The following is a 13,325-nucleotide window of genomic DNA, read 5'->3' on the forward strand; positions in this document are numbered from 1 at the left end:
ATCAAAGGTGCAGAGCATATATGGCACAGCATTATAAGGAGCATCTATGGGGCCATAATCAACGGTGCAGAGCATTCTATATAGCACAGTTGTATATGGAGCATCTATGGGGCAATAATGAACGGTATGGAGCATTTATTTTTATTTTTGAAATTCACCGGTAAATGCTGCATTTTCTACCCTAGGCTTATACTCGAGTCAATAAGTTTTCCCAGTTTTTTGTGGCAAAATTAGGGGGGTCGGCTTATACTCGGGTCGGCTTATACTCGAGTATATACGGTAGCTCCGATCGTTAGCGGACACCATGTCATGTTTGGAGAGCCCCTGTGTGCCTAAACATTGGACCTCCCCCACAAGTGACCCCATTTTGGAACATAGACCCCCCCAAGGAACTTATCCAGATGTGTGGTGAGCACTTTGAACCCCCAAGTGCTTCACAGAAGTTTATAACGCAGAGCCGTGAAAATAAAAAAATCTTTTTTTTCCTCAAAAATGATTTTTTAGCCTGCAGTTATTTATTTTCACAAGGGTAACAGGAGAAATTGGACCCCAAAAAGTTGTTTTCCAGTTTGTCCTGAGTACGCTAATACCCCATATGTGGGGGTAAACCACTATTTGGGCACACGTCGGGGCTCGGAAGGGAAGTAGTGACGTTTTGGAATGCAGACTTTGATAGAATGGTCTGCGGGCATCATGTTGCGTTTGCAGAGCCCCTATTGTGCCTAAACAGTAGAAACCCCTACAAGTGACCCCATTTTGGAAACTATACCCCCCAAGGAACTTATCTAGATGTATGGTGAACACTTGCAACCCTCAAGTGCTTCACAGAAGTTTATAACGCAGAGCCGTGAAAATAAAAAATCTTTTTTCTTTCCTCAAAAATGATTTTTTAGCCCGCAATTTTTTATTTTCACAAGGGTGACAGGAGAAATTGGACTCCAAAAGTTGTTGTCCAGTTTGTCCTGAGTATGATGGTGCCCAATATGTGGGGGTAAATCACTGTTTGGGCACACGTCAGGGTCCAGAAGGCTGGGAGCACCAGTTGACTTTTTGAACGCAAGATTGGCTGGAATCAAGAGTGGCGCCATGTCGCATTTGGAGACCCCCTGATGTGCCTAAGCAGTGGAAACCCCTCAATTCTAACTCCAACACTAACTCCAACACATCCCTAATCACAACTCTAACCATGACCCTATTCACAACCCTAACCCCAACACACCCCTAACCACAACCCTAACCCCAACACACCCCTAACCCTAATCCCAACTCTAACCACAACCCAAACTCCAACACACCCCTAACCTGTTATGAAAGGCAATTCAGTACTACAATGGACATAGTGGTCAGAGCACATACAGTGATCTGACAATAACCCAAAATCATAGAACGAGCTCTGAGACGTGGGAACTCTGCAGACCGCAATCCCTAATCCTCTCCAAACAACACTAGAGGCAGCCGTGGATTGCGCCTAACTCTGCCTATGCAACTCGGCACAGCCTGAGAAACTAACTAGCCTGAAGATAGAAAATAAGCCTACCTTGCCTCAGAGAAATACCCCAAAGGAAAAGGCAGCCCCCCACATATAATGACTGTGAGTTAAGATGAAAAGACAAACGTAGAGATGAAATAGATTCAGCACAGTGAGGCCTGACTTTCTTAACAGATCGAGGATAGAAAAGGTAACTTTGCGGTCTACACAAAACCCTAAAGAAAACCACGCAAGGGGGGCAAAAAGACCCTCCGTACCGAACTAACGGCACGGAGGTACACTCTTTGCGTCCCAGAGCTTCCAGCAACAAATTAGACAAGCTGGACAGAAAAAATAGCAAACAAATAGCAAAGAAGAACTTAGCTATGCAGAGCAGCAGGCCACAGGAATGATCCAGGGAAAAGCAAGTCCAACACTGGAACATTGACAGGAAGCCAGGATCAAAGCATTAGGTGGAGTTAAGTAGAGAAGCACCTAACGACCTTACCAGATCACCTGAGGGAGGAAACTCAGAAGCCGCAGTACCACTTCCCTCCACCAACAGAAGCTCACAGAGAGAATCAGCCGAAGTACCACTTGTGACCACAGGAGGGAGCTCTGCCACAGAATTCACAACACTAACCCTAATCCCAACCATAACCCTAACCACAAGCCTAACCCTAACCCCAACACACCCCTAATCCTAATCTTAACCCTAATTTCAACCCTAACCCTAATTCTAACCTTAACTCTAATTCCAACCCTAAGGCTATGTGCCCATGTTGCAGATTTGTGTGCAGATTTTTCCGCACCGCTTTTGAAAAATCCACAGGTAATATGCACTGCGTTTTCCCTGCAGATTTACCGTGGATTTCCAGTGATTTTTGTTTGGATTTCACCAGCGGATTCCTATACAGGAACATGTGTAAAATGCTGCGGAATCCGCGCAAAGAATTGGCATGCTGCAGAAAATACTGAGCAGTATTTTCCGCACCATGGGCACAGCGGATTTGGTTTTCCATAGGTATACATGGTACTGTGAATGTGATGGAAAACTGCTACGAATCTGCAGCGGCCAATCCGCTGCGGATCCGCAGCCAAATCCGCACCATGTGCACATAGCCTAATTTTAACCATAATTCTAACCATAACCCTAACCCTAATTGCCACCCTAACCCTAATTTCAACCCTAACTGCAACCCTAACCCTAGTTCTAACCCTAACCCTAGTTCTAACCCTAACCCTAACCCTAACCCTAGTTCTAACCCTAAACCTAGTGGAAAAATTAAAATAAATATATTTTCTTTATTTTATTATGTTCCCTACCTGTGGGGGTGATAAAGGGGGGTTATTTACTATTTTTTTGATCACTGTGATATGATCTATCACAGTGATCAAAATGAATGAACGAATCTGCCCGCCGGCAGATTTGGTGGGTGCACTGCCCATGCGCCCTCCATTTTTGAAGATGGCGGCGCCCATGCAGAAGATGGACGGACACTGGGAGGGACACCGGAGGTCGTTAAGTATGGGGGGTGGGTTCGGAGCACAGGGGGAGTGGACAGAAGGAAGGAGGGGAGCAGAGGACAGGACGGAGGCGGTGGATCGGTGGCGGTGGCGGGGGCAGATCGCGGTCTTCAGCCATGGCCGATGGTATTGCAGCATCGGCCATGGCTGGATTGTAATATTTCACCAGTTTTCATTAGTAAAATATTACGATTGCTCTGTTTGAAAGTGAAAGTGAAAAGGTCACTTTCAACAGCCAATCAGAGTGATTGCAGCCACGGGGGGCGAACCCTCCCACCCTGGGCTCAAATACCACTCCCCCTGTCCCTGCAGGTCTGGTGAAATTTGAGTTAACCCTTTCACCCGATCTGCAGGAGCGCGATCCTGCCATGACGCTACATAGGCATCACAGGTTGGATTGGCACCGACTTTCATGACGCATACGTGGCATCACAGGTCCGGAAGGGGTTAAGGACCCGGTCAGGCGGCTGTATAATCTGGATTGACCAGCGCCTCTGCTGGCCCAAGTGTGACAGCCGCATAGAAATACATGCTAACACGCTTGGGTCAGGAGAACTGATGGCCAATCCAAACACTGCGATGCAATTGTCATCCATGTAATACGGCCGTCTGACTAAGCCCTGAGTCACTGATCAAAATTTCCAATGTAAGTCTATGAGTCCATAAAAATCACAGACAGCACATGGATGCCATCATTGTGCTGTCCATAATTAACATTGCAATGGGCAGGAGAAGCTTTGTAATTTTTTTTTAATTTTTACAAGTGAGAAAATTATTGGTAAAACACTGACCAAAAAAATTATAACACTCATAACCAAAAATGATGATGATGATGATGATGATGATGAAAATCAGACCATTTTTTAATTTCAGCAAAAATCATCGACATCAGAATGAGACCAAACTCGATGCAGGAATCTGCACAAACCTGGTTATTCCATGCAGCAGTTTCCTATATTTTCGTGAGAGTAGCGCTGATCCTCCCCAAGATGCCTACAAACATATGTTTATAGATATGAAAACAAAATAATAATAAAATTAAAATTTATAAAACTGATGGCTTATATTATATAACAAGTTGTTAACCATTTAATGTAATCTGTAGTAATAAGTAGCTGTATTATTCAGGAATAGTCACAATACAGTTTTAAGATAATTTTTAGTGATATGAATGTATTACAGACTTTGCTTTTATTCTGCTCTTTAAATGGATTGCCTCATGAAAACATTTCCTTCCCATATGCCTAAAAATTGCATGTGCTTGTCGTACAGGAGACCATCACCAGGGAACCACTCTATGAGCCAGAGACTACTACTCTGATAAATATAGTCCTTTACTTGGTCTTTTATTTATTAGAATTGACTCAAGAACCTCTTTGTTTGTCTAAGATTGTGTTCACACAAGTGTATTTCGTGGTCTGTAATGTACAAACTAATATCCAGTGTCCTGTAAGCTTGGGTCAAGAGACCCATAGTCAGCCCAAACATTGTAGTTTGTATACAGGAAAAAACAAAATCCAGCTCACCATACCGACATTCCCAAGAGCTCGGAGCACGGAACCGCTGTGTCAGGGCGTAGACGAACAGGAAAGAGAAGGAGATCCAGCTCAACGAAATAGTGAAAAATCCATAGTTTATTTCACTTAAAATATAGTGAAAGGACAAAACATCAGCATACAAAAAAATATTTTAAAACCAAGGTCAACGCGTTTCCGGTGACTAAGCACCCTTAATCATGATTAAGGGTGCTTAGTCACCGGAAACGCGTTGACCTTGGTTTTAAAATATTTTTTTGTATGCTGATGTTTTGTCCTTTCACTATATTTTAAGTGAAATAAACTATGGATTTTTCACTATTTCGTTGAGCTGGATCTCCTTCTCTTTCCAGTTTGTATACAGGTATTGAAATATGCTCATGTGAACTTGGCCTATGGATTGCCCTGGTGACAAGAGCTAAAATGGTCAGTTGCCAGAGAAGCCAGAACCACTACTATGAGCCCACTACCATGGTGAAAACTATTAGAAGAAGCACTCCCATCAACATTTTTATAATCTTAATATATTGCAGTCATCATATTATTTAGAGCTGTGTACTTACAATTGCTGATTTTGCCTTTCTACACCAGCTAATTCTTTTGTTTTCAATTAGATCTATGACATCATGTGATTAAAAACTGACTAGATAAATCCTTCTAAGTAGAAACAAGAAATCTAGAAATCTATTTTCCCTGTATGAGTCATAACTCATAGGTCACTGCAAAGGTCGGCAGAGGGAGGCATGAAGTGCTGTAAAATTTCCTGGTATACGGCTGCACTGACTTTGGTCCTTATAAAACACAGTGGATCTACACCAGCAGATGACATGGCTCCCTAAACTATCACTGCGGAACCTTCACACTAGACCTCAAGCAGCTTGGATTGTGTGCCTCTTCACTCTTCCTCCAGACTCTGGGACCTTCATGCTTCCCTCTGCCGACAAGCTTATTGTAGATGGAAATTTGATTCTTCAGCAGGACTTGACACCTGTCCACACTGCAAAAAGTATCAATTCCTGGTTTAAAAACAACAGTAGCACTGTGCTTGATTGGCCAGCAAAACCGTCTGAATTTAACCACATAGAGAATCTATGGGGTATTGTCAAGAGGAAGACCTGTGGATCTGCAGCAGCTGACAAACTACACGCTTGTACTGTGTACCACCAGGTGAGCAGTTCTCTCACTATTGATTAGAAACAATCCTGGGGATAAGACCCTATTTGCGCTTTTTTTGTCTCCTATTTTTCTATACAAGAGGAAGATGAGAGACACCAGACCCAACAAAGCACATGAGCTGAAGGCTGCTATCAAAGCAACCTGGGCTTCCATAACACCTCAGCTGTACCACAGACTTATCGCCTCCATGCCATGCCGCATTGATGCAGTAATTGATGCATAAGGAGCCAAGGCCAACAATTGAGTGCATTTACTGAACATAGATTTCAGTAGGCCAACATTTTGTATTTTAAAATCATTTTTTCAAGCTGGTGTTATAAAGTATTCTAATTTACTGAGATAATGACTTTTGGGTTTTCATCGGCTATAAATTAAGTCATAATCATCAACATTAACAGAAACAAAACTCTGTTTGTAATTACTCTATCTAATATATGAGTTTCACCACTTTTTGTATTGAAGAACCGAAATAAATTAACTTTTTGATATTCTAATTTTGTGAGATGCACCTGTATATATTAGTGATTTGGATTTTTATTTTAGAGGAGAACATCTTGTAAATCTGGATGTTCTCCATTAAGCCCTTTCCCACCTTAAACGTACACTTACGTCTAAGGTGGGCTCCACCTGTCTGGTGCGGGCTCCGGTGGTGAGCCCACAACTTTTCCGGAACATGTCAGCTGACTTAAACAGCTGTCATATGCCCCTAACAGCTGGGGTTGGAATTGTGATCCATCTGCAACTGTAACATGTTAAATGCCTCTGTCAATTCTGACAGTGCCATTTAACATGCTCCAGCCGGAATCGCTTCACTAATTGCGAGTCGCCGATGGATTGGCATGACAACCTGGAGTCTGCAGCAGACCCCTGTGGTTGTTATTGTCGGATTGCTATGAGCGCTGTCCAGCGGTTGATGCTCATAGCAAGTGAGCATTTTAGCTGCATTTTAGCTGAAGCCCTGCTCTGTGTAGCACAGGTGATCAGATGATCACAACTTCTAGTATCCCATGAAGACTATTGAAGCATGTAAAGATCAAAAAAGTTTAAAAAAATATATAAAAGTTCAAATCACCCCCCATTCGCCCCATTCAAAATAAAACAATAAAGAAAAAAATACACGTATTTGGTATTGACGGGTTCAGAATCGCCCGATTATTATATAAAAATAATTACTCCAATCAGTAAATAGCGTAACAAGAAAAAAGTAAAAAAGCCAGAATTATGGGTTTTTTTGTCACCGCAATATCGCATTAAAATGCAATAACGGGCAATCAAAAGATCATATCTACACTAAAATGGTATCTATAATAATGTACTGTAAGTTCAGCATACAAGAAATAAGCCTTATGGGTGTTGGAAAATGGCAACTTTTTGTTAAAGAAAATTTGGATTTTTTTTTACCACTTAAATAAAAAAGAACCTATACCTGTTTGTTATCTACAAACTCAGAATGACCTGGAGAATCATAATGGCATGTCAGTCTTAGCATTTAATGAACATGGTAAAATAGCAAAGCAAAAAACTATTTTTTTCCTGTTTTCCAGTACACTACATGGCAAAACCAATAATTCAAAAGTCCAACTTATCCCACAAAAACATGCCCTCACATGGCCATATTGATGAAAAAATAAAAAGTTATGAATCTAGAAAGAAGGGGAGTAAAAAACAGAAGCTCAAAAATGGAAAAACCCAAGGTGGTAAAGGAGTTTTAGCACTTTAACCCCTGGGCCATTTTCTGTTTTTGCGTTTTCATTTTTTGTTCAACTTCTTCCCAGAACCATAACATTTTTTGTGATATGGGGCTAGGTGAGAGCTTTCTTGCGTGCTGAGCTAACGTTTTTATTGTTCTAATTTTGGTGTAGATACAATGTTTTGACTATTATTGCATTTTATTGTAATGTAGCTGTGACCAAAAAAAGTAATCCTGGCGTTTTGAATTTTTTCTCATTACGCCATTTAGCGATCAGGTTTATTGTTATTTTATATTGATATATTGAGCGATTCTGACCGTGGCGAAACAAAATGTGTATATTATATTTTTTTTATTGTTTGATTTTGAATGGGGCGAAAGGGGGGTGATTTGAATTTTTATATATTTTTTAATATTTTTAAAAACTTGTTTTTACTTTCTGCATGTTTCAAAAGTCTCTATGGGAAACTAGAAGCTGCTGTATTTTGACCGCCTCTGCTACACATAGGTGATGATCAGATCACCTGTGTGTAGCAAAAATGCTAACTTGCTCTGAGCACCAACCACAGGGTGGTGCTGATAGCAATCTAGCAATGACAACCACAGAGGTCTTCTGCAGACCTCTGGTTGTCATGCCGACCCATCGGTGACGCTCGATCATGTGATGGGGTCACCAATGGGCGGAGCCAGTGACACACTTGTAAGCACATTTTAAATGCCGCTGTCAGAGATTGATAGCAGCATTTAACTAGTTAACAGTCGCAGGTGGATCACGATTCCACCCACGGCTGTTTTGGGCACATGTCAGCTGTATAGATCAAGTGTCATGTGTCTGGAAAGGTGCTGACTCAAAAACAGGAAGTCCAACATGTGCGTATTATTACAGCACATGTCGGAAAGGGGTTAAAGTATAAAGCCATAATACAGGATCTACTAACTTACATCAACGTGGAACCAAAGTTTATGCTTTTCACATATGTCTGCAATCTCATCCAATGGATCAAATGCTCCTAACACTGTAGTACCAGACGTGGCAACAACAAGGAATGGCACAGCTCCCTGCAAAAAATAAGATAGAGACAAGTCTATTTTAGATACTGAACTTGTAACCATCATTTTATTTTTTTCCTTTATATATCTATGGTACACATGAAAATAGGACATTTTGTAATATACCTTATCAGATAAATCTGCTTCTTTCTCCTCTAAAACTGATTCATTTTCAAAATTCTAAATTCATGGATAAGCTCTGTACTCAGTGAAGACAGATTATTACATTACTGAGGAGAAGACAGTTGCTACTGATAAGTTTCTATGTACAGTAGCATTTAAAAGTTTGGGCACCCTTGGGGAAAATTGCTGTTATTGTGAAAAGTTAAGCAACTTGAAGATGAAACAATCTCTAAGACGGCTAAAGTTAAATATGACACATTTCCTTTGTATTTTAGAAAAAAAAATATACCGTATATACTCGAGTATAAGCCGACCCGAGTATAAGCCGATCCCCCTAATTTTGCCACAAAAAACTGGGAAAACTTAATGACTCGAGTATAAGCCTAGGGTGGAAAATGCAGCAGCTACCGGTAAATGTCAAAAGTATAAATAGATACCAATAAAAGTAAAATTAATTGAAACATCAGTAGGTTAAGTGTTTTTGAATATCCATATTGAATCAGGAGCCCCATATAATGCTCCATAAAGTTTGATGGGCCCCATTAAATGCTCCATATTAAAATATGCCCCATATAATCCTGCATAAAGGGTAATAAGGGCCCCATACAGATGCTTCATACAGACACTTTCCCCTCATAGTGCTGCACAATCGTTATGGCCCCATACAGATGCTCCATACAGACTCTGCCCCTTATAGTACTGCACAAACGTTATGGCCCCATGCAGATGCTCCATACAGACACTGCCCCTTATAGTGCTGCACAATCATTATGGCCCCATACAGATGCTCCATACAGTCACTGCCCCTTATAGTACTGCACAAACGTTATGGCCCCATACAGATGCTCCATACAGACTCTGCCCCTTATAGTGCTGCACAATCGTTATGGCCCCATACAGATGCTCCATACAGTCACTACCCCTTATAGTGCTGCACAATCGTTATGGCCCCATACAGATGCTCCATACAGACACTGCCCCTTATAGTGCTGCACAATCGTTATGGCCCCATACAGATGCTCCATATAGACACTGCCCCTTATAGTACTGCACAAACGGTATGGCCTCATACAGATGCTCCATACAGTCACTGCCCCTTATAGTGCTGCACAAACTTTATGGCCCCATAAGATGCTCCATACAGTCACTGCCCCATATAGTGCTGCACAATCGTTATCGCCCCATACAGATGCTCCATACAGACACTGCCCCTTATAGTGCTGCACAATTGTTATGGCCCCATACAGATGCTCCATACAGACACTGCCCATTATAGTGCTGCACAATCATTATGGCCCCATAAGGCCCCATATACAGATACTACATACAGTCACTGCTCCTTATAGTGCTGCACAATCGTTATGGCCTCATAAGATGCTCCATACAGTCACTGCCCCTTATAGTGCTGCACAATTGTTATGGCCCCATAGAGATGCTCCATACAGTCACTTGCCCCATATGCTTTTGCTGCGATAAAAAAATCATATACTCACCTCTCCGTTGCTCAGGACCCCGGCACTTTTACCTGCTCCTCGTTCGAGTACGGCTCCGTCCTCAGCACTGACGTTCAGCAGAGGGAGCTCACTGACAACGTCACCGCGCCCTTTTACCTGAGCGTCACAGCCAGAGGACGCTGATGACAGAGCCGCACCCGAACGAGGAGAGGTAAATATCGTGCAGCGCTGCGCTCCCCTCCCCGTATACTTACCTGCTCCTGGCGCGGTGCAGTCCCTGCTTCTCCCAGCGCTGCATATTCTTCCTGTACTGAGCAGTTACCGTTACCGCTCATTTCAGTAATGAATATGCGGCTCCACTTCTATGGGATGTGGAGCCGCATATTCATTACTGTAATGAGCGGTACCATGTGACCGCTCAGTACAGGAAGAATCTGCAGTGCTGGAAGAAGCAGGGACGTGCAGGGACCACGCCAGCAGTAGGTAAGTATAATTAGATAGCCCCCGCTCCCCCTCCACAGCCGACCCCTGCGTATGACTCGAGTGTAAGCTGAGAGGTGGACTTTCAGCCCCAAAAAATGGGCTGAAAATCTTGGCTTATACTCGAGTATATACGGTATATACACCGTGCTCCAAATTATTATGCAAATTGGATTTAAGTGTCAAAGATTTAATTGATTTGTTTTTCAAATATACTCATGGATTGTATGGGTTCTCAATCGATCACTGAAATCAATCTTAAAAAACACGTGATAATTAGTTTTCCAGGTGATTCTAATTAAAGGAAAAGTACTTTAAAATGATGTTCCACATTATTAAGTAGGCCACAGTTTTCAAGTAACATGGGAAAGAAAAAGGATCTCTCTACTGCCAAAAAGCATCAAAAAGTGTAATGCCTTGTCAAAGGATGAAGACATTAGATATTTACCGAAAATGTAAGTGTGATCATCGCACTATTAAGAGATATGTGGCTGAATCTGAGCACAGACGTGTTTGTGCTGATAAAGGCATAATGAGGAAGGTTTCTGCCAGGCAAGTTCATTGAATTAAGAGAACAGCTGCTAAAAAGCCATTAGAAACTAGCAAACAGATATTTGAAGCCGCTAGTACCTCTGGAGTCCCTTGAACCTCAAGGTGTAGGGTCCTTCAAAGGCTTGCTTTAATTTTCAAACAATCTTGTTTACTGATGAGTGTCGAGCAAGCCTAGATGGTCCAAATGGATGGAGTAGTGGATTTCTGGTGGATGGCCACCATGTCCCAGCAAGGCTGCAACATCAGCAAGTAGGTGGAGGAGTCATGTTTTGGCCTGGAATCAAAGGGAAACAGCTGGTAGGACCCTTTAAGGTTCCTGAAGGTGTCAAAATGACATCTGCAAAGTATATAGAGTTTCTGACTGACAACTTTCTTCCATGGTATAAAAAGCAGAAGCGTGCCTTCAGGAGCAATGTCATCTTCATGCATGACAATGCCCCATCTCATGCTGCAAAGAATACCTCTGAGTAATTGGCTGCTATGGGCATAAAAGGAGATAAACTCAAGGTGTGGCCACCATCTTCCCCTGACCTCAACCCTGTAGAGAACCTTTGGAGTGTCATCAAGCAAAAGATCTATGAGGGTGGGAAGCAGTTCGCATCAAAACAGCAGCTCTGGGAGGCTATTCTGACTTCATGCAAAGAAATAAAAGCAGAAACTCTCCAAAAACTCACAAGTTTAATGGATGCAAGAATTGTGAAGGTGAAATCAAAGAAGGGTTCCTGTGTTAACATGTAACTTGGCCTGTGTTGGGGGTCGAGTTCCCGCCTCTGCACAGTGGGAATCTCGGGCCATCTCCGCTGTGGTCTCCCATTCTTCTCCTGCCACAGTGGAACCTGCTCAGCGGAGACGTCAGTCCCAGCGTCTCGCTCAGTCTGACTCTGTGCAAAGGGTTACTGCTGCTTTTCCAACTTCTGCCACTGAAGCCAATGTTGGGCAGCGGCGAGCAGATGCTTTTGTGACTAAGTCCTGCTTTTTTCCTTCTGAGCATGCCCAAGGTAAGATCTCTCATTGGAGATCGAGGGTCACATGCATAGATATTGCAGCAAGACCCATTGGTTCTCCAGGAAGGTCCTGAAGTTCCTCAGGCTCTGTGGCAGCCTTTCATTGGTCCTTCTAGGAAGGTCCTGTACTTGCTGCAACTATATAAGGTTTGCATGGCTGCACAGCCATGCAGTAGTATCAAATCTAAGTTATGTGCTTTGCGCCAGTGTGGTTATGTGAGAATGTATTCAGGGACCCGGCTGAAATAAGCCCCTAGAATACTGGCACCCCTGGTGACGAGATTGTATGAGTGTGTTCAGGGACCCGGCTGAAATAAGCCCCTAGAATACCGGCTCCTCCGGTGAGGAGATTGCGTGTTGCATAACCACTGACTGCTATCAGCTTGGCAGTAAGCTTGTGCTCCTTTGAGGCTAACAGGGCGCAGTGCTTTCCTTTCACGGCTACTCTGTGAAGTAACAGAGCTAGTCTATACCGCCAAACAGTGCCGCCATTCGCTAGCAGCAGGTTCCTCCTGCATGGTGGACCCCAGGCTGCGAACGCACCAATTATAATAAATGGCTCTATTTACTGAGTGTGTTCCGCTAGCCCTAACAGAATACTAGCGCCAGGGTCTGGCTAGTAAATGGCAGATGATCAGCGTTTAAAGCAGCAGCTGGAGGGTAGGTTGGCTGCTCTTGAGCGCACAACCTCAGCTGTGGATTTTACCGCAGTCGCTGTTCAGGCTGCAAGTGTAGCTACAGCCAGTTTGTCCTGTGCCACCCCTGCTCCGACTTTTTCCCGTCTCCCGCTTCCAGACAAGTTTGCTGATGACAGTAAACTATGTCGGGGATTTGTGAGTTAGTGCTCCACACATCTAGAGCTCCTGGCTGCACGTTTTCCTATGGAACAGGCGAAAGTGGGATTTATTTTATTCCTTTTGTTGGGCAGGGTGTTGGACTGGGTAATGCCGCTATGGGAGCGCAATGATCGTGTGGTGCAGAGTGCAGACCATGTTAAGGACGCCTTGGCCACCAGGGAGATTCCCGCCACACTGGAGGAGCTCATTTCTATATCTACCTGCATCGACCTCCATTTTAACGAGCAGAGGTTGGAGCGGACCCAGTGTAGGCAGAGGTTTCGGCTGGCTTCCACCTTCGCCAGACCTCTAGAATCTTCCGTTCAAGCGTCCGACTCCCATCAGGCCATGGAGGTTTCTCGAGTGGGACCTAAGTCTCGGACCACTCGAGTACTCGTGTTTTGTAGAAATTGCCAACAAGAAGGACATT

The 13,325-nt window shown here is 43.3% G+C and overlaps 1 protein-coding gene across 1 annotated transcript in view; it reads right to left on the reverse strand.

Annotated features, from left to right (window-relative positions):
- GADL1 (glutamate decarboxylase like 1) overlaps positions 1-13,325 on the reverse strand; it is a 462,065-nt gene that overhangs the window by 206,418 nt on the left and 242,322 nt on the right. The window contains exons 9-10 of the mRNA XM_069730021.1: positions 8,339-8,455; positions 3,924-3,988 (exon numbers count right to left, since the gene is read on the reverse strand). Of these exons, the coding sequence (XP_069586122.1) occupies positions 3,924-3,988; positions 8,339-8,455 (182 nt within the window). The remainder of the gene's footprint in view (positions 1-3,923; positions 3,989-8,338; positions 8,456-13,325) is intronic.

Source organism: Ranitomeya imitator, chromosome 6, assembly GCF_032444005.1.
Source record: "Ranitomeya imitator isolate aRanImi1 chromosome 6, aRanImi1.pri, whole genome shotgun sequence".
In the NCBI taxonomy this organism is placed as follows: Eukaryota; Metazoa; Chordata; class Amphibia; order Anura; family Dendrobatidae; genus Ranitomeya; species Ranitomeya imitator.